At 37.2% G+C, this 22,996-nt stretch overlaps 1 protein-coding gene across 1 annotated transcript in view; it reads right to left on the bottom strand.

Annotated features, from left to right (window-relative positions):
- Positions 1–1,087: 1,087 nt before the first annotated feature.
- LOC141497969 (uncharacterized) overlaps positions 1,088–22,996 on the bottom strand; it is an 81,996-nt gene continuing 60,087 nt past the window's right edge. The window contains 2 exon segments of the mRNA XM_074200899.1: positions 1,088–1,577; positions 14,028–14,335. Of these exon segments, the coding sequence (XP_074057000.1) occupies positions 1,088–1,577; positions 14,028–14,335 (798 nt within the window).

Below are 22,996 nucleotides of genomic sequence, written 5' to 3'. Positions count from 1 at the left end.
TGACTGGTAGACAACAAGTTGAATGAGTCATTTTTTAAACTGATAAGATATACAAAAGGGGTAACTGATGTGAGGCTTTAAAAACATTAGTAGTTCTTTTTAAGTGATTCCTGGAATAAATGTAGGGCAGCTAGGTATGCTGTGAATAGATTGTGGTGCCTGGAGTCAGGAAGACTCAATTTCTTCAGTTCAAATCTTACTCCAGATACTTATTAACTTATTAACTGGCTATTCACTTAACCCTGTTTTCCTGAGTTAGTAAAATGAACAGAATGAAATAGGAAACCACTCCATTATCTTTGCCCCCCAAAATTACAAATGGATTCATGAGCAGTCAGACACTGAATCAACTAAACAACAATAGTAAGGACTACCCTTAAACATTTTCCTTAACATAACATATAATGTGAAACAATTTCTATATTGGTTGTAGTTTCTATGATGTAAATAGTATTGAAATTTTGTAGGAAATAATTATCATGAGACTTTGCCATTGACCCTGTGTAATCATGGATACTTTCTAAGAAAGTATTTGGAATATGGAGCGGCTAGGTGGCACAGTGTGATAGAGCACCAGCTTTGGAGTCAGGAGTACCTGAGTTCAAATCTGGCCTCAGACACTTAATAATTACCTAGCATAATTACCTAGCTGTGTGGATTTGGGCAAGCCACTTAACACCATTGCCTTGAAAAATCTAAAAAAAAAAGAAATGGAATAAGGAGAAATGTCTTAGAATAGAGTTAAAGATGAGCCAAGTTTGGTGGTACATGTGTGTTATCCCAGGTACCTGAGAGGCATCTAGCATCAATCCTATGAGCCCCAAGAGTAGCATGATTATCTCTGCAGCAGTAGGGTCCTGAATTTGAGGAACCCTGGCACTTCTAGTTTGGGCAAAATGGCATGAACCCATCTTAAAAAAAAGATTCAAAGAATAGAGTCAATTCGGGTCTTCTCTTTACTAGTTGCATAAATACGTGTAAATCATTTCACTTTTGTAACTAAGATGGGCTCTTAATCATTGTCCAACTTAAAAATCCCAGATGTAAGGTAAAGAACACATGAAATATTGAGTATAAAGGACTTTCATTAACTAGAAAATTCCATGCTTATTTGTGAAGGAGGAGTAGGGTTATTATGTTGGGACAGATGAACTGTTCTTTGTTTCATTGGAACCTGAGCTCTGAATTTCCTGTGTAGAAGTGTCAAAGAGAAGCTCAATTCTCTTATGGGGACCAGAGATAAAATCATCTGAGTTTGAGCTCCACGTATGGGAGAAGTTGAAGCTCTCAGTGTCTCATTGATAGGAGCCTGGGAATCATGGGACATTTGACAGTTGAAAACAGTATCTTTGTTTTGCATAGACATGGGCATCATGAATGAGCACTCAAGTGAGCACACACTTAACCTTCCATGCTTGTTCTGAGTGGGTATGGTTGACTTATCTACCCCAACATTGATGCCATTCGCCAGCCAGTTGACATTTAAGTGGTTGGGGTAGAATTTCATCACATAGCAAGTAGGTGCTATCCAGTTTGAGAGGAATGACAGCCTGGTAACACAAATTTCAGGTGAAACTAGAAGAATATAAGGAAAAGTTAGCATAGCAAAGAGCAGAATACAACTCCCTGACTGATAATTGCAGCATAGAGGAAGGAGAAGGAGGAAAAAATATCTTGACAAAAGTGAAAATAATAACTTCTTCTTGGGAGTAGGTGCTTGTGGGTCTCTCCATTTTGAAGAATCCCTAATATAGGAGACATTGGTTATCTTTTCTCCACTGAAAGATTCTTGAGTACAGGAACCATTTTATTTCTGTGTGGTGGTCCCAACATGGAAATTGAGTGCCATCCACACAGAGATAAATGTAGAGGTAGCAGTTCTAAAGAAGAGAACCTCATGGGAACAGAAAAAAAAGATCAGAGATATAAGGGTTGTCCCTAACTTGAGTACAGTAACAGAGGACCTTAATTTAAATTCTGATATGATCCTACCACTGAGACCCTGGACAAGTTGCTGAGTCTGGGAGGACTATCTAGAATTTTAATCAATGGATGGATTAGACGACATGCTCATTAGCTCAGGTACTGACACAAAGCTGGAAGGGACAGCAACTTCAACAGATAATAGTCAAGGCCTAGTAAGATGTATACAAGTTAGAAGGAGTTGGTTTGATTTTTCTGCATTGGCCATATCCCTTCTGGTTTACCACATTCATGGTGCTACATGATAGGAAAGACATTGGTAAGTGAGATGGCATCCAGAGGAGGGTGACCACAAAGATAAAAGGTCTACAAAATGTGCCAGGGAGCTAGGAAATAATCAATCTGGAGAGAAGAAAGTAATGTGTGAAGAAATGAAACAGACTATCTGTGTTCCAATATTTGAAGAACAGTCCTGGTGAAGAGGAAGTTAACCTTAGTCTATGTCCCACAGAGGGCAGTAATGGCAGAGGCAGGGTTAACTCGACATAAGAAAAATCTTTCCAGTGAGTAAAGCTGCTCAAGATGGAAGGAATGACCTCCTAAGGTTCTTCTGTGTCCAAGGAAATGTTGGGTGGCCTTTTCTATCTGGAGATAGTTTAGAATAGTTTTTGGGCCAGGTCTATACTAGATCTTCACTAAGATTATTTTCTGTTGTAGGACTCTATGATTCTTTGAGTTCTTGTCCTTCAGATCCCATAATAAAACACACCAAGAAGCTTGGAATTATTAGTCTGGAGAAAAGAAGATATTGTGATGAGGTTTTGTCCCTTAGCCTCCTAAATGGTGCATTTAGAAGGATGAGTATTTAATAACAATAATAATAATAATTATAGTAATATCATTTATATAATACTTTAAGGTTTACAATGTGATTTATATATATATATATATGCATATATATATATATTATCTTTCTGATCCCTACAATAATTCTCTGAAATAGAAGCTAATAGTATTCCCATATTTCAGATAAAGCATACTGGGACTAAGAGAGGTTAAGTGGCTTATCTGAGGCAGGATTTAAAAACCAGGATGTTTTTTATTTCAAGTCTAGCAATGTAATCATTATAGCACTTAGTTGATCTCAGGTTTTGGCTCTGCCCTTCAGACTTGCTGTATGACTTTGGAAAAGTCAAATTTCCACTTTGGGTCTCAATTTCCTTCTTTATAAACTAAAGAATTTAGATTCTATGGTCTCCATGATCTCTAACTTTGAAAAGACTGGAGTGAACAAATTTTTTTTACACATGAAGACACATTTAGAAGGAATTGACTACACCTTGAGATTCAACAGGGGAGAAAAAAGAAGTTTTGCAAAGTGTATGATGCAGTACATGGAGAATTGACTTCTGTCTTGAAGACCTGAGTTCAAGCTCTGCATTTGACAAAGAGAAGATGGAAAGGAAAAATATAAAATTGTTATTGCAAGGTTGAGTTCCCTTACTGACAAGAAGAGGTCAGTGAGGGAAAGTGGCTTGGTAGGAGATTTGATTTTATCTTGGAAGAAGTGACTGCAGGATCAGAAAGGTCAAGTAGGACTACAAATTTTCCTGCTATTGTCCAGTCTTCTGGACTTCTATGCTTGTCCAGTCCCTTTGTCATTTATCATAAGGGTAGGAGAAACAGAAGTCTGGACCTATGCTCAGGATGTCAGGGGAATCTACCCAGATGTGCTACTCACTAATTTGGAACCTTTGGGTAAGTCATTGTCCAAGCTTCGTCCTCAGTTTCTTCTTTTATACAAAAACACAACAGTTAGAGGAGATGATCTCTAAGGTCCCTTCTAGATCTTACATTCTGGACTTAGATTGCATTCTGTACCAAAAGATTATAATCTGTATTCTAATTCTAATAGGATATGCTATGATTCTAGGTACTCTGTTTTCCTGGGAGATCCCAGGAAGATAGAGTAGGAGGTCAACCCAGAAACGTGAGGGAAGAAGTGCCTGCCCCATTATCCAATAGACAGTGTCTTGGGGTGGAAGAAGCAGAATCGTGTTTGTCCTAGAGTTTCCCTTCTGAGGGAGGGCTCAGGTCAACCCTCCTACATTCCTCTGAGTTGTGTTTCATTGAAGCAACTTCTCTGGTGGACTTATGATAAAGAAAGCAACTCACCCCAGAGACAGAGTCATTGAAATCTGAACACAGACTGAAGCACAATTTTTTTCCTCTCTCTCTCTCTCTCTCTCTCTCTCTCTCTCTCTCTCTCTCTCTCTCTCTCTCTCTCTCTCTCTCCTTGAGGTTTCTCATCTTCTTGGGAGGGGGGAGGGAGTTTATGTTTATTCTTATGTTTACTCTTATAGCATTCAATTCACATCAATGTATGGCAATGGAAACAATGTAGAGACTGTCAGACAGCCTTCTGTAGGGGGGGAGGGAGGAGGGGGAAATTATGGAATTCAGAGCTTTGCAAAAAATAATGGGTACATATTACTATTTTATATAATTGGAAAATAAATAAAATGCTAAAATGTTTTTTTAAAAAAAAAGAAAAGAAAAGAAAGAATGTGGTGCCAAGGACTGAAGTTCATACTCTAACAGTAGACTGATCAGGGCAGATGATTTTAGCAATGCCTTTCTTGTTCTGGACATTGAGCTTCTATTAATATAGCCCAAGATCATGCTAAATGAGACACATCATTCTGTTTATTTTTATTCTTTAATTGTAAAAGACTCTTCACATGGTAGGAATCACTACTGTCTTTCTTTATAGAGCATCAGTCAAGTTGGCAAGGATCTGATCATTGTCCAAGAAATCCTAAGATTTCTAGAGATAATTTCAGTTGTGATGATTTCAAAAACTGCAGGTTTCCCAGACCAAATCCTTGCATAAGGAATAGCCATAGAGAGGCAGAGGTTCTTTTAGATCAGAGACTCTTCCTTTTCTTTTTATTCCTACTTCTTGATTCAGAAATTCCTCAATATTCCAAGACAGGAGGAAGTAATAAAGCCCAGAGACTTCTAATGTTTATAATGAATGAACAGAATATTTATAGCAATCCAGAAAAATTAGAGAAATGTTATTATGTAAATTTATATATATATATAATTTATATATATTTTATGTATATTATTATATGTTATATTATATCACTTTGATCTAAATGATTTCAGAAATAAAGTAATGGAACTAATAATGAGAATACAGATTGGGAATGGAACATTTTATTGAACAATAGACTATTAAAGAGTAGAGAAGGTTTCATTTTTATGTTCCCTGTCTCTAGAATAGTACCTGGAAAAAAGTAGGAACTCAAGAAAAGGTTTGATGATTTATTGTTTATTAGGGAAGAGAATACATGAAAAGGATTAGGTTTTTATTCAGTTGATGGTACAACCATAAATAAATCTTGACAACTTAGTAGTTTTCAAATTAAGCATTTCATAGAAACATATCTCATTTATAAGTACTACTTTTCATTGATTATTTGAATTTTGATATGATTTGATTGAATAGATTCATTTTCAGAAATAAACTTCCCTTTAGATTATGCTTGAGAAAACTGATTAAACTAAGTAGTCCATATAGTTGGAGGGAGGGCAGAAAGCTGAGACCAGACATAGTTTTGGAAGTATAAAGTCTGTACCTCTACCTAGCCATCAGAAACCTAATAATAATCATAATAGCAATAGCTAATGTTCAGTCATTTACATCGTATCCAACTCTTTATGACCTCATTTGGGGTTTCCTTGGGAAAAATATTGAAATGGTTTGTTATTTCACCTTCCAGCTCATTTTACAGATAAGGAACTTATGCTGATGAGGGACTTCATGTTCCAATTGTGATGGTCATATTCCAAAGTAGAATTTCATTTTCTTTTACACCAAGAGTGAATTTTGATTCAATGCTAGCACTACTATGGAGCTAGATGCTTGAGATGGAAGTAGATTAAGCATGTGGATAGGAGTGGATAGGAGAGCTCTCTTATTGGCATTGACTATCCACAGCATTTTTGGAGACAGTCATAACACTTTGAATACACAGTGACAAAGACATTAGGTTAACAACTCAATGTAGAGGCACATAGCAGTTAAATTATACACTATATATTTTTTCTAGGTCACTTAATTTAAAAGGAAAATATTGAATAGTTTTTCTATAAGCTTACAGAAGCCATGATATGAACTGAATATACACTGTTATTGCTATATTACATCAAGTGGTCCCTTGGATATTCATAGAAAATCTGAAGTCTTGATACACTGCCAAATGATGTACATGATGAGAAAAAAACAAGGAGAAAAACAAATGAAGAATAATTGAAAAGATGAGAAGGAAGGAAAATAAATAGAAAGGGAAGAAGAAGAAAAAGAACAAAAGTAGAAAAAAATAAAAAAACAAGGGTGAGGAGACAAGAACAAGAACAAGAAAAATAAAACAAGAAGAACAAGTTCTAGAATCCCCACCACATGAAAATGGATGAGATTATTAACAATGAGAAACTCAGGAAGAGGAGGAAGAGAAAGGACAACAATGGTGATGACAGCAAAGAGAAGGAGCAATGATGTTTCTGGTAGCCCCACAGGAGCAATATTATGTGATCACATTTGCTCTAATCCATATAGTTCTGTCTTCTTCTGCTGGTAAAGAACAGTTAAAATATTGAGGAATCAGATTCTTTGCCCTGTTGTGCCCTGGATCTTGGGTCAATCTGGAGATGTCAAGCTCAGCCTGATATATGCCATGCCCTTGGCCTCTGCCCAGGTGGCTGGACTCAGAGGAACCCAAGAAAGCTTTTGGGATCAACTATTATGTGCTATTAACATGGGAGAAGAAACGGTTTTCCATCCCAGGTCAGGACCCTTGCTGGAAGCAGTGGGAAGTCCAGGCTGAGGAGTTGAAGCAGAGGAGCACTTGAATGAGAGGTTGGTCCCTGAAGATAAAGCAAAAAATAGAGAGCAAAGATTAGTCAGTACCAATGTCTAGTGACCCTCACTTTGACATCCCTCCACTATCTGACTGATTTTCACCTGTTCTCTCAATCAACAATTTCTCCCAATAGAATTTCTCTACTGAAAACTTAGGAGCCACTATGAAGATCCTACAAGGCTGCTCATAAATGCTGGAAACTGAGAAAAATATTTTATCCCATCTCTTCCTGCCTCCATTCCAAAATGCCTCAAGATTGATGGAGAGGTCATAATCTACTGCCCTCTCAGTCCAACAGTAACTGAGACCTAGGACCACCTTCTTTGAGTCCTGTCCCTGTTGCCCACTAATCAGAAACATCATCCTACCCATTGTCTTACACTTTCTGTAGAAAAAGGATATGAAGACAACGAGCAGCAACAGAACCTTGAATTCCAGGAGTAAAATCACAGAGAGCTGTGCAGAAACTTCTGAACCTGGAGGTCAAAGGGACAAAAGGAAACATCAGCTGAGAGCTTGGCAAAAAAGGAACATTTATGGGGTGGCTAGGTGGCTCAGTGGATAAAGCAATGGCCCTGGAGTCAGGAGTACCTGGGTTCAAATCCGGTCTCAGACACTTAATAATTACCTAGCTTTGTGGCCTTGGACAAGCCACTTAACCCCATTTTCCTTGTAAAAAAAAACAAAAATCTAAAAAAAATAAAAAAGGAACATTGATGGTGAGTGATTGATGGTAGTAGACCTTGAGTATTCACTTTCCCCCTATGATGTTAAGTATATCTAGCTGAGCTTAGGTTTCCAAGATCTTCAGCTTCCTCTGCATCCAAATCTCTACTTGGACTGCTCTGGAATTATTTCTAAGGTCATAACTATAGCAGAAACTTGATTTTGGCTTCATGTTCTAGTATCAGATAAAGTTCCTAGCTGACATAGTAATTCTTTCCCATAAAAGGAAGTTTGTTCTCTTCCATCTCTCAGTTTAAAGAATTTGTGTAGATAACTCAGTTTTCCTTATATCTAATGACTGGTCATGTAAATCTGGGGAAAACTCTTATTAAATTGTTTTTTTTCCCTACCATCAGGGTATGTTGGTTGTCAGAACTTTGGCTGTGATAGGTTTTCTCAACCATTCTCCAGTGGATCAGAAGAATGATCGGTTTGCAATTAGGATCCCAACTATTTTTCTCATAAGAGATTGTAAAATAATTTCTTCATTCTGATAAGTAAATAGACAAGGTTTAATGTGACTCCAATTATTTCAACTTCTATATAGTCATGTTGACTAGTGGTGAGTTTTCCAATTAGCTGCTTTCCTTGTTTTTTTTCAATCTATGTGACTGGGTGATGCCAACTGGGCTGGGTGATGCCAAATGTTATTAATGAGTAGATGCTCCTTTATTGAAACACCTCTGCATATGACTGACAAGATTCTGGATCCCAGGTTACATGAACTCTATTATCTATACCACAATACTAGATCCCAGGTTACATGGACTCTATCATTTATACCACAGTGCTGCATTGAGATGTAGAACAGGATAGCAAGACCCTAGCTCTTTTACCCATTTCTTGAGGCTTCCTGAGCAAATCATTTTCCCCTTGTTCCAAGTTTTCCCATTTGTAAAATGATAGATTCTGACAATGATTCCATAACTGACTTCTAGTTCTAATGGTCTGTGTTCTAATGTCTACTGTAGCTCAAAGAAGTTTTAAAAAAATATACATCTTCTATTCCCATGCTATCAGGTATTATAATATCCTTTTGAACGATAGATGAAATTTGAAAGAATTGTTTTTAAAATGACAAGACAAGGGGTGGCTAGGTGGTGCAATGGATAGAGCACCAGCCTTGGAGTCAGGAGTACCTGGGTTCAAATCTGACCTCAGACACTTATTACCTAGCCATGTGGCCTTGGGCAAACCACTTAACCCCATTGCCTTTAAAAATCTAAAAAAATAAATAAATAAAAATAAAATAAAATGACCAGACATATTAAATGGAATGACTTACCTGAGGCTCTAAAAATATTTATTATTTGGAGCAAGTGTAGAGCATCTAGGTAGTAGATGCATAGAATGAGAACCTGGATTCAGGAATACTCATCTCCCTGGATTCAAATCTGACTACAGACAATTATTAGCTATATGACCCTGTACAATTCATTTAACCTTGTTTGGCTCAAATCCTCATCTGTAAAATTAGCTGGAGGAGGAAATGATAAATCACTCCAGTGATTGGATCTTGGGACAACCTCTCAGTAACCCTTGCAAGTGCCCATCAAGAAAATTTCACGTGGGTGTTGAGAAATCAGGCATTGAAACAACTGAACAGCAGCAATAACAACAAAAAGGACTATCCTTATAAAATCTCCATAACATAAAATGTTATAATGTAGAGACTATTTTTACATGGTTCTAGTTTCTATGATGCAAAGAGTTTTAAAATTGTGGAAGAAATGATTATAATTGGCATTTGTCAATAACCTAGTGGAATCATAGAACTTGCATAAGAAACATGTGGAGTAAAGGGAAAAGTTTTAAAATAAGAGTCAAAGGAAAGCCAGACTTGTTGGTACATGCCTGTTATGGCATCTGCTTGGGATTATAAAGAGAGGAGATCTCTTGAGCTTGGAGATTCTGAACTATAGTGAGATAACTGGGCTATTCCAATCAGGTAATCAAAATAAATTTGACATCAATGCTGTGAGCCCCAAGAGCAGGAGGCAACCATGTTGCCTAAAGAGGGGTGACTGTTTCAGTCAAAAACCAAATGACAAGACTCTGCTGCCTCTCAGTAGTTGAGTCCTGCACTTGAGTAGCTTACAGCATGAGATGGCATAATGAGTCTTTGAAAAAAAAAGAAACGGGGCAGCTAGGTGGCGCAGTGGATAAAGCACTGGCCCTGGAGTCAGGAGTACCTGGGTTCATATCCGGTTTCAGACACTTAATAATTACCTAGCTGTGTGGCCTTGGGAAAGCCACTTAACCCCATTTGCCTTGCAAAAACAAAAACAAAAAACAAAGACTGGAATCTAATTTGGACTCTTCTATTTACTAGCTAAGTGAACGTGAGTAAGCCGTTTCACTTTTTAAATAAGATAGGCTCAAAATTACTGCCTAACTTAAGGAAAATGATGTAAGGAAAACGAAATACTAGGGATAAAAGACCTTCATAAACTGAAAAGTTCCATGCCCATTTATGAAAGTGGACGATTGTGGTCATCATCCTGTTGGATCAAGTGGGCTGCTCTCTGTTTGAATGGATCTCTGAACCACCTCTGTAAAAGAGTCAAATAGAAATTCAGTTCTCTGACTGGACCAGAGATAAACTCACCTGGGTATGTTTGAGTCCAATCCTTGGTAGAAACTGAAGCTCTCAGGGTCTCATTGATAGGAAGCTGGGAATCATGGAGCACTGAAAACAGTATCTTCTTTTTGCACAGTTACAGAAGACATGAGTAAGCACTCAAGGTGCCATCCTTGTTCTCAGTGAGCATAGTTGACTTTTTTCCTCCAACAGCAATGCCATTCATTAGTCAGATGACATTTACATGTGTGGGGTATAAATTCTTCACACAGCACGTGGCTGCCATCCAATATGAGGATAATGACAGACTGGTAATGCCAATTTTAGGTGGAACTAGAAGAATATAAGAAAAAGTCAACATGGTAAATATCAGAATCCAGTTCCTTGACTAATGACAGAGGCAGAGAGGAAACAATGATCACTTCTTGGGAATAGATGTTCATAGGTCCCTCCATTTGAATAATTCTTAATAGGGGGACATTAGTTAGCTTTTCTTCATTGAGAGTTCCCTGAGGGAAGGAACCATTTTAATTCTATGTGGTGATCCCAGCATGGAAACTGAATGCCTTGCACATAGAATTAAACTTATGGTAAGAGGGAACTGTTATTTGACTTGTGCAGGGACCCATTTTCTACCAAAGCTATGTTGTAACCAACATAGCATACTACAAGGAACTGCCTAAGGCAATACAATGAAGAGTTGGGGCTTGCCATCACCAAAAGTCAGAGACAGAATTTGACCTCAGTCCTGCTTGATTCCAAGATCATATCATTGTATCTCTGTGCTTTGCACATTTTTGATGATTGTTTTGTTTGTTTGTCATCAAAGAGTCTGACCTATGATTGACTAATATAATGGGGTGTTAAATGCTTTCAAATGTAATTGATTTCAATCCGCTGAGGACTGAATCTTCTCTCTTAATTGCCTCCTTATGTTCTGAACCTCATATTTCATATAGATATATTGGGGAAGGGGCAATGAAGTATAGGATAGAGTCAGGAAGGATTGGATTGAAGTTTCATCTTTGACATATTACTATGACTTGACTGTAACCTTGGGGCAATCTCTTAGAGTCCCTTGCAAGTATCTCAAACTCTGAGTTCAAGAGTTGCCCATATACACCTGGATCTGCTCCTTGGGAGAGGAAATTTCCATCCTGGTATGCCCCCAAACTGATGTCATCAAACACCTGACCAGTATTTTCACCATATTCTACATAAGGATATCTTAGTACCAGACCATATTAGGAGCAAAAAGAGTCCTCTTTACCTGGCATAGTCCCCCTTACCTGATTCCCCTGACTTTAACAAAAGGCATATACATTAGAGTTGAGGGAACTTCCCTTTCATGGGAAGAAGGGAGAAGGGGAGAATTACATTTCCTAAGACTGTACCAGACTATTTCAGATTTAAGGGAATTAGATCCAACTCATGCTCAAAAGAAACTGCTCTACTTATATGTTCAAATAATAGAAATTATATAGGGAGAATATGTTTCAGTCCACAAATCACCCTAGGACTGGACAAGAGGTTCTTCCAGTTCTTTCAGATTCTCAAACATGGTGGCTCACATACTTTTATACTCTGTAGTAATCAAAGAGGGTAAAGCTATTTATACATACACCAAAAACAGGTAATAGCATAACAGGCACCTCTGAATAGCTTAGTGAAGATTCAGCAGATAAAGATGCCAATAGGGTTGGGCATGTTTTCTTTGTTCCTATTACAAAGCAACAAAAGCACCAAATTGTAGATGCTACAAGAGGACTTGACAAATTGACTGAAGAACAATATTCTATGGGAGCTTGGTAATGGACCACCAATTAACCTTGTACTACCTGGTAGACAGTCAGGGAAGGATTTATGGTTTGGAAACTCCTCCTTTTGAGTGTGCATTGCTTCCTCAGGAGAAATAGTTCTCATCACATACCATATGATAAATAAAATGAAGGCTATTGACATCATCTTCACAGTTGTTAAGAATGCCTTGCCAGGGTCTATGAATGTGTTCACTGATCTTTTCTCCTGGATTTTTCCTGGGAAAATGGGAAGAATACCTGGGAAAATCCTTTGAGAATAGTGTGAATATTATGCTTGTAGTGATTTTGTTTGGATGTCCCCATAGACATGGGGACATTATAGTGGTCAGGGGATAAGGGATGGATTGCATAAAAATTGTATCTTGTTCTGCTGCTCTTGGCACCATCTCTGCTCTTCTAGTGAGTGTGTGTGGGGAATTTATAAGGGGCCAATATAAAGGGGCAATGGTAGGAAATCAGATTGCAAGAGGGAAATCTGAAAGGCATGTACAAACCATTCCAAAAATTAAAGGAACATAATTTATAAACTGTCTCATACATTAATCAAAATTCACATCGCAATAGTATGTACTAAATCAGGATTCATCTAGGTGCTGCTATTGAGTCTTTTGCTCATATGATCTGTAAATCCTAACAATAAGCCTAACAGGACATTAAGAAATGCTGATAACCTTGAGATGGTAAATTAAATTTAAAGTTTTACTGACAACTTTGATATGTTTTGGATATGTCAATGAAATAACCCCAAAGAGGCACAGGTAAGAGTTCATCTATTCCTCAAAAAAGTCTATTAAAATGAGACCTCAAACTCCTTATCTCCCAACAATTCTTCTATCTCCTTTGGGTCCATGATGTTTAGTGCTTCCAGTTTTAATTCATGGTTTCATGTATGATGGTCTCCCCCCCCCATTCTCTTCCCCATTGCAGCCTATTTCCCTTTCTTCACCACTCCATCTCCTATACCCACACCATCTGCCTCTTTATCCCTCTTGTCTCTTGCCTCTATACTGTCTGTATTTTTTGCACCCATATCCTCTGTGGTTATTTAACCACAATTTGACTCTAATTTTTGCTGCCATCATGGCTTTTCCCAGCAGGCACCCAAGAACCAGGGGAGCCTATCTCTAATTCATAATTTCATAATCTATTCATTTCCTCTTCTTTCTCTTTCTCCTCTTTCTCATCTTCCTTTTCTTTCTTTTACTCCTCCCCCTTTTTTTTTCCTTCCTGGTAAATTCAGAGAAGAGATGTTGGTAAAATATATTCCAGGGATTTTAATATCAGATGTTGCATTGAAGAGTTACTTTGTTGAGTGAAGAACAAGGACACTGATCTTATCTCAGAATATGTGGCTCATATCCAGCTCCACCACATCTGTGAGATCCAATAGATGTGTGACTTGCAGAAGAACAATTGTCCCTCTGATTCTCAACTTCTTTATCTGTAGCAGAGGAATAATCACACATACTCTAGGTTTGATGTGACTGCTGTATAAAAATAAATCCTCTTAAACCCAGAGAAATTAGTCATTGTTCTTATTTTTAGTGTTTAAGGAGTGACTCTGGGAAAGAGGCTCAGGGATGCTAGGAGGACAAGACAAGATTATAATATCAATTGAACTTCTAGGATTCAGGGCCCTCCCAGAAAATCAAAAGACTATTTGGACTTTATTGGCAGCTAGGCAGCTCAGTGCATACTTGCTGGGCCTTGAGATGGGAACCCTGGAGTTCAAATCCAGGCTCAGATACTTATTAACTCTGTGACCCTAGGCAAATTCCTTAACCACTGTTTTCCTCAATTTCTTCAATTGTAAAATGGGGATCATAGGATCACCTACTTCCTAGAATCTGGGAGGATCAAATGAATTAATATTTATAAATCACTTGGAACAGTACCTTGCACGTCTTAGTCATTAATAAATGTTGTTCTTACCTAGAACAAGGTATCTGTAAGGTATCCCTGGCCTCAGAGCAAACTAGGGAAAAAAATAGGCCATATTGGAAGAGGAGGTAGGAAGGAAGTACCTGGACCAAGACTTACTCATCTCGAATAATGTCTGACAACTTCTTTTTCCCACATAGTGGAGTCTGCAATGTGTCATGATGAACTTCACAGATGATCTCAGAGTGAAGGTCATTGACTATGAGTATTACCTGGACAGTGCCGGTGAGATTGTAGGAAACACCATCTCCCTTGGGGGAAAAATGGGTCCAGAGGGCAGGAAGCTCAATGCCATTTTTAATCTACTTCAAGGATTTGTCTTTATGGAAGGATACCATTGAATTACAGAAGATATTCACCATCTGGTTGATGTTTGCTCTCTTCTGAGAAGCAAACACCAAAGGTCTGGATGGAAAAATCAATGATTACATGGAATAAATTCCTTTCTATCATTACAGCAAATGAAACAATTGATGCAAATTTGTTTTAGTCCATCTTAAAGTGCTTCATAGGGGCGACTAGGTGGCACAGTGGATAGAGCACTGGCCTTGGAGTCAGGAGTACCTGAGTTCAAATCTGGCCTCAGACACTTAATAATTACCTAGCCGTGTGGCCTTGGGCAAGCCACTTAACCCCATTGCCTTGCAAAAACTAAAAACAAACAAACAAACCAAAAAAACAGTGCTTCATAGACTCAGCTATGTTTTGCAGAAGATAGAGCCCTGACTTGGAGTTAGGGAGACCTGAGTTCAAATTCAACCTCAGACACTTACTAGCTGTGTGATCCCAGACAAGTCATTTAAGTTTTATGTAAATGAATTTCTTCATCTGAAAAATGGGGATAATAACGTCACCCACCTCTAAGGTCATAGTGTGAAACACTTGAGAAAATATCTCTAAAATGCTTAGCACACTTCTTGCAAGTTCTTCAGTGACCAATTATATGTTAAGAATGCCAATATCCTTCTTATTCTTATGCAAATCCAGTTTGCCTCCTGCCATAGAACCTAAATCCTGCTTTGTAGTTGTCATTCTCAGAAAGTAGCGCCTGAAATTTTGGAGGAGCTGTGAAATATGTCTACAGCCATCCTGGAAAGCAATATGAAACTAATCCACCAACTTATTAACTGGGGTTATCTTCTGATCTAATCATACCACTGTTGCCACTTGCTTTTGAATATCCCCCTGTGAAGAATCACAACTGAGACTTGGAAATGCAGGTATGGAAAGAAGATAAAGATTTATTAAAAGAAGTTACAACACAAAATAAAGTAATAGGAAAGTTAAGAAGAGTTTAAAGAAAATGGTCCATGTGGATTACTGATTGAATTTGACAGGCCTGCTGCTAAGGGGTTAACAGGAATATGAAAGGTAAAAGAGAAGAGCCCTCTCCCCAAATCTTCTTAAATTCTCCCTCAAGATCCATAGGAAGGGTGATGACCTGGGAGAGACCCAAGTCCCACACTGGACATTTTGCCTTTTGGAGAGGGGTCTCTTATGGATGGTCTTTGTGTTTCCAGTCCCTGCCCTGACTGCTTGACCAAAAGAGAATGCAATCCAGATCAGATTGAGGGTCAGGCCCTCAGACCATAGCCCAAATTAGATGATAAAGGAAGAAGAAAGATTCCCTTAACCATGCAAACAAAAGATTTGCAAAATTTGTCTCAACACTCCCTATGTCCATGGTTCCTAGCATCACCACCATTAGCTATTTACTTCCCAAGGGATCAAAGAAAGAGAAAAAGAACTCATACATGAAAAAACATTTATAGCAGCATTTCTGTGAAAGCAAAGAAAAGGAAACTAAGGGGGTGACTATTAATAAGGAAATGGCTAAGTAAATATTGAATGCAATGAAGTAATTTTGAAATATAAGAAATGATGAAAGTCATGCTTTTAGAGAAACTTAGGAAGACTCCTATGAACTGAGGTTTAAAAAGTGTTTTACAAATATTATCTGATTTTATCCTCACAACCACCCTGGGAGATAAGTATTGCAATTATCCACTTTTGACAGATGAGGGCACTGAGGGAGAGAGAGAGGTTAAGTGAATCTCAGCTTTTTTATTATCTGAAGTGACATTTGAATACAGTTCTTCCTGAGTTCCAGTTGAGCACTGTATTCATAGAAGCACTTAACTGCCACCCCTCTGGCTGGCACCTATAGCTTGAGATGGTAGACATTGAGTAGCAGTGGCAGGACTTGACCCAAGGGATAACAGAAACTAGGTCAATATTGGAGAGACAATTAATGAGACAGAAAAAATTGTAAGTGAATTCATATGGAGAAATAAAAAGTCAAGAATTGCCAGGAGCTTAATGAAAAAAAAGTGCAAAAGAAGGTGGTTTAGCCCTACCTGATCTAAAATTATATTATAAAGCATCAGTCATCAGAACTGTTTGGTATTGGCTAAGAATTAGAGTGGTGGACCAGTGGAATAGACTAGGTGTAAAAGCAGGAGATGATTATAGTAATCTGCTGTTTGATAAACCCAAAGAGTCCGGCCATTGGGATAAAAACTCCCTCTTTGACAAAAATTGCTGGGATAATTGGAAGTTAGTATGGAAGAAACTTAGATTAGACCAACACCTCACACCCTTTACCAAGATAAGATCCAAATGGTTACAGGACATAGACATAAAAAACAATACTATAAGCAAATTAGAAGATCAAGGACTAGTCTACCTGTCAGATCTATGGAAAGGGGAGCAGTTTATGACTAAGGAAGAGTTGGAGAACATCACCAAAAACCAATTAGATGATTTCGATTACATTAAATTAAAAAGCTTTTGCACAGATAAAACCAATGTAACCAAGATCAAAAGAAATGTAGTAAATTGGGAAACAATCTTTACAACTAATGATTCTGACAAAGGACTCATTTCTAAAATATACAGAGAACTGAGTCATATTTTTAAAACAAAAAGCCATTCCCCAATTGACAAATGGTCAAAGGATATGCAAAGGCAATTTACAGAGGAGATCAAAGCAATCCATAGCCATATGAAAAAATGCTCTAAATCATTCATTACTAGAGAAATGCAAATGAAAGCTTCTCTGAGGTACCACCTCACACCTCTCAGATTGGCCAATATGACCAGGAAGGATAATCATCATTGTTGGAAGGGTTGTGGGAAATCTGGGACACTATTTCACTGTTGATGGAGCTGTGAACTCATCCAACCCTTCTGGAGAGAAATTTGGAACTGCGCCCAAAGGGCAACAAAAATGTGCATACCCTTTGACCCAGAAATACCATTACTGGGTCTATACCCTGAAGAGATGATGAAAAAGAATAAAAACATTACTTGTACAAAAATATTTATAGCAGCCCTGTTTGTGGTAGCAAAGAATTGGAAATCAAGTAAATGTCCTTCAACTGGGGAATGGCTTAGCAAACTGTGGTATATGCATGTCATGGAACACTATTGTTCTATTAGAAACCAGGAGGGATGGGATTTCAGGGAAACCTGGAGGGATTTGCATGAACTGATGCTGAGTGAGATGAGCAGAACTAGAAGAACACTGTACACCCTAACAGCAACATGGGAGTGATGATCAAACTTGAAGGACTCACTCATTCCATCAGTGCAACAATCAGGAACAATTTTGGGCTGTCTGCAAAGGAGAGTGCCATCTGTATCCAGATAAGGAGCTGTGGAGTTTGAACAAAGTGCAAGGACTATTCCCTTTAATTTAGAAAAAAAAAACGTATCTTATTGTCTGATCTTGTTACCTCTGAGACTTCTCTTCTCTTCTTTAAGGATATGATTTCTCTCTCATCACACCCAATTTGGATCAAGGTACAACATGGAAACAAAGTAAAGACTGACAGAGTGCTTTCCGTAGGGGGGTGGGAGAGGGAAGTAAGATTGGAGGGGAAAATTGCAAAACTCAAATAATATCTTTAATAAAAATAAATTAAAAAATATTGGAGAGACAAGATGTCTTACTTCTTGAATTTTTAGACCTTGCATGAAGAATTAGTGGTAGAATCCCTCAGACTCAGTTATGGCATTATAGAGAAGGACATCTCACAGGTATAGATGAAAGGAATTCAAAGGTATGAGAAATGTTCATCACTTGGTTAGAAGAACCTCCAAGAGAGAGGAAATAGAGTTTTAAGGACAGTCCTCAATGCTATTGAACTTAGCTTCTTAGAAAAGGTAGGAAAGAATATGGTTGGCAGATTTCCTAGACTCATCCTCTTGGGAAAGAAGACAGAAGGATAGGTGATCTTCAATTACATGAAGTTGATGTAGGGGAAAAATGAAGAGAATTGTGAATGTAGAATTGAATGGAGATATAAATTGACTGCCACCTACTCTTGAGATGTAAATTGATTATAAGTAGAGAATTATGATTGCAACCGAAACAATTTGTAATCTTAAAGGCTGTTCAAATTGGGTGGAGAAACCCATTACCATTGATTGTTTAATGTAAAATTTGTATCCTAATCTCCTTAAGCTTTACCTTCTATCTAATTCCAAGTCCAACATAGGGGAAGGGAATTCACTTTTTGCCCTCTGGATGAGAGGCAAGACATAAAAACCTGGGCACTGACAGAACACTGGGAGGGAAAGAAGAAGATGATAGTTTAGGATTCCAAAAATGTCTACAGATTAGAAGGATGAGTCAAATCTAGAATATAGTGGTTCTATTTTTTTTCTGCATTGGCCATACCATAATCATATCACCACCTTCAGTCCTTGGTGCCACATTTTAGGAAAGACGTTGATATTCTAGTCAACTTCCAGGTAACCTCAAACATGAAGGGTCTGTGAAATATGCTGAGGTGTCATAATTACCATTCTGGGAAAAGAAGATGTTGTGATGAGATTTGGGGCGAGAGGTCTTTCATTATTTGAAGAACTGTCATGAGGAAGAGGGGGGTATACTTCACTCTAACTGAGAAGAAGGCTAAATAGCATTTGGAAAGCTGAGTACCACAATTACTACTACTACTACTACTACTACTACTACTACTACTACTACTACTACTACTACTACTACTGCTACTACTACTACTACTACACTACTACTACTACTAATAATAATAATTTATATAATACTTTAAGATTTTTCAGAGTTCTTGGCACATATTATTTCACTGATTCCTACAAATTTTTTTTAAATAAATGCAATAATCATTCCCATTTTCAGATAAAGCATACTGAGACTGAGGTTAAATGACAATAGAGGAGAATTTAAAGTCAAGATTTCTTGATTTCAAGTTTAGTAGTCTAACCATTACAACACTTAGCTGACCTCTAGCTTTGGTTCTGCCCTTCAGATTTGCCATGTGACTTGAAAAAGTCACATTCCATCTCTGATTTTCAATTCTCTTTTCTGTATAGTAAAGAATTTAGACTCTGGTCTCTGTGATTGCTAGCTCTGAGTAGTCTGCAGTAATCAGAACTTTTCACAAGAAAGTACATTTAGAGGTTATTGCCAACACTTGTAGGATATTGGCAGTGGAGAAACAATGGAGTTTTTGCAAAATGTATGATGTGGTACATAGAGGACTGGTCTCTGTCATGAAGTCCTGTATTCAAGTTCTGCTTATGACAGAGAAGACAGAAGGAAAAATTGGAAAATGTGTTTGCTAATTGAGCTCCCTTACTGACAAGAAAAGAGCGATGAACTAAAGTGACTTGGTAGAAGTTTGGGGTCTTTTGATCCCAATGTTATATTATTTTTTTCAATTACATACAAAGATATTTTTCAACATTCATATTTTGTAAATTTCTGAGTTCCACATTTTTTCCACCTCCCTCCCTCCCCTTTCCCCTCCCCACAATTCTGTGGTATAGGGAATAATCTGATATAGGTTATAAATGTCCAATCATGTTGAACACATGTCCATATTAGTAATCATGTTGTGAAAAAAGAATCAGAACTAAAAGGAAAAAATAAAACAAATTTTAAAAAGTGAAACTATTATACTTTGATTTATATTAAGACACCACCATTCTTTCTCTGGATGTGAACAACATTTTCCATCCAAAAAAATTATTCTCACACTCTCTTTTCAAAAACAATCCCTCCAAATTTCCCAATATAAAAACAACCCTCAAGAGCTAAAAGTTTGATCAAATCATAGTCAATTTATACCCATATCTCCTTTCCAAATATCTCCCTTTCATCTATCACAATAGAAATATAATCCTCAAGAGATGAAAGTTTTATCAAATTACAGTCAATTTAGAACCACTTCCTCTATCTAAGTGTGTTCCTTTCAACTGTACTAAGAGAATTACAGTTCTCAAGAATTATATTGTCTTCCCATGTAGAAATGGAAACACTTTAACCTTTCACCTTTTTATACATCTCTTAAGTCTTATATGATGATAAAATTTCCTATTCAGTTCTGGTGTTAATATCAGTTAAGTTTAAAAGTCTTTTATTTAGTTAAAAATCCATCTTTACCCCTGAAAGGACAGCTGAATTTTGCAGGACAGTTGATAATTGGTTGTTATTCAAGGTCCTTTGCCCTCTGGAATATCATAGTCCAGATCCTCCAGTCTTTTAATGTTGAAGCTGATAAATCCTGTGTAATCCTGACTGGGGCGCTGCCAAATTTAAATTACTTCTTTTTGGCTGCTTGCAGTATTTTCTCCATTAACTAAGAATTCTGAAATTTGGCTATAATATTCCCTAGAGTTTTTATTTGGGAATCTATTTTGGGGGTTTATCAATGAGTTCTTTCGGGACTATTTTGTCTTTTTGTTCTAGGATAATAGGGAAATTTCCATGATTACATCCTGCATGATATTGTCCAGAATCTTTTTTTGATTGTGGTTTTTATGTAGACCAATAATTCATAAATTATCTCTCCTGGATTTGTTTTCTAGGTTGATCATTTTCCCTAAAATGCACTTTACATTTTCTTCTATTTTTTCAGCCTTTTGGTTTTGTTTGATGGAATCTTGGTGTTTCAAAGAGTTATTTGTTTCTATTCCAGAATTGTTCCAATTCTAGCTTTTAGGGTTTTATTTTCTTCAGTTAGTTTTTTTCAATAGGTTAATTTTCTTTTGGGTGAATTTCTTTCCTTTTCCAGTTGATTTTTAAAATTCTTGTTTGCTTCGATCAGTTTTTCATAATTCTCCTGTACGACTCATTTCTTTTCTTCATTTTCCTTCTCTTTTCCTTCTCTGATTTTTAAAATCCTTTTAGAGCTCTTCCAAGAAGTTTTTTTGGATTTGAGTCCAATTCATCAATTCTTTTGAGACTTGATATGTTGGCATTTTGTCACTACTTCCCTTTTCTGAGATCATGCCTTTATTCCCTCTATTAGAATAGCTAATGGTTGGTGTTTTTTTGTATTTTTGCTTATTTTGATAGTTGAACTCTAATCCTGTGGTATAGGGAATAGTCCTGAGCTTTTTTTTCCTGGGGGCTGAGGGTCTTGTCCCTATCCCTAGCTTTGGGTGTTACAAGTTTTTGAAGTTTGCTGTTTTCTCTAGGGTAGCCAATGCCACAACAATATTCCAGGGTTTGAAAACTTGATGTCTGAGCTGCTGTCCTGCTTCTCTGGAACCTGAGCTGTACTGTGGCTAAAAGCCTCTCATTTACTTCCTAGTTCTGCCTGTACTGAACTATACTTCCCTTTTATCCATGAGACGGACCTTTTCCTGAAGTTCCTTTAAGATATCTCATTGAAAAAAATTGCTTCATTTTTTAGTGGTATTCTGTCACTTTAGGATATGTTTAGAGGCTTCATTCAAAGTTGTTGCAGGAAAACCTCTGGGAACTTCCTAACTTCATGCCACCATCTTGTCCCTGCCCCAGACATCCCAATCTGGTTTTCAAGATATTATTTTCTTCAACATTTTTAGTGTTTCCTTCACCAAGTTGCTGACTTGTTTTTTTTTTTCATTATTTTCCTGCATTTTATTTTATATCATGCAACTTTGCTCAAGTTGGTATTTGTTTCACATGATTTTAAATGATTCTCTAGGATTCTTTTAATATACAATAATATTATTTTTAAAGAGTGAGAGTTTTGTTTTTTCACTGCCTATTCTAATTCCTTCAATTCATTTTTCTTCTCTCATTGCTAATATTAACAATTTTAATACAATATTGAATAACAGTGATGATAATGGTAACCCTTGTTTCACCCCTGATCTTAATGACAAGCTTCTAGCTTATACCCATAATATTTGCTGATAGTTTTAGATTGATACTGCTTATGATTTTAAGGAAAATTCCATTTACTTCTATGCTCACCAGTGTTTTTAATAGGAATTTTGTCAAAAGCTTTTTAGCAATGATTGAGACAATCATATGTTTTATTCTGGTTTTATTATTGATATGATCAAGCATGTTGATAGTTTTCCAAATATTAGACCAACCCTGCATTTCTGGTATAAATTCTTTCTGATTATATTGCATTACCAGTGTAGCAAACACTGGCATCTATTAGACTATGTGATTGTAAGAAGAGATAGTCAGGATGTGGGAGTGACAAAGGCAATGTGTAGTACAGAGTGTTGGACTGATCACAGACTTATCCTGTCTAAAGTAAATATTCACATTAAACCAAAGCAGCAACCCCAAGGCAAAATGAATACTAGAAGAATTAACATGCAGAGTGCCTTTCTGAGTGGGCACAGTTTGTTGCTAACTTGGGGGAAATACTGAGCCAATACACAGTTGGCAACAGTGGAGCAGAAAAGAAGTGGGCAGCTTTCAGAGATCTGATGTACAGCACTGTATTTGCTCATCTGGGTCAGAACATATGCAAACAGCAAGACTGGTTTGATAAAAATAATGGGGAAATATAGAACCTGCTAAATAAAAAATGAGAGCTCCCAGCAAGATAGTTTATTCATTTCTAAGAAGACAGCATTTAATTCTATCAAAAGTAATGTACAAGCTAAGCTTAGAGATGCAGGACTCTTGGCTCAGTGAGAAGGTAGATAAAATTCAATTTTGTGCAGATAGTAACAAACCAAAATGCTTTTATGATGCCCTGAAGGCTATTTATGGGCCAAAGACACATGATGCATCTCAGTTACTCAGTGCTGATGGATCCACATGGATTAAAGATAAGGACATAATTCTAGAG

This window comes from Macrotis lagotis, chromosome 1 (assembly GCF_037893015.1).
Source record: "Macrotis lagotis isolate mMagLag1 chromosome 1, bilby.v1.9.chrom.fasta, whole genome shotgun sequence".
Taxonomy (NCBI): Eukaryota; Metazoa; Chordata; class Mammalia; order Peramelemorphia; family Peramelidae; genus Macrotis; species Macrotis lagotis.
Note: the sequence above shows the minus strand (reverse complement) of the source record. Positions and strands in the feature narration are given on the sequence as shown.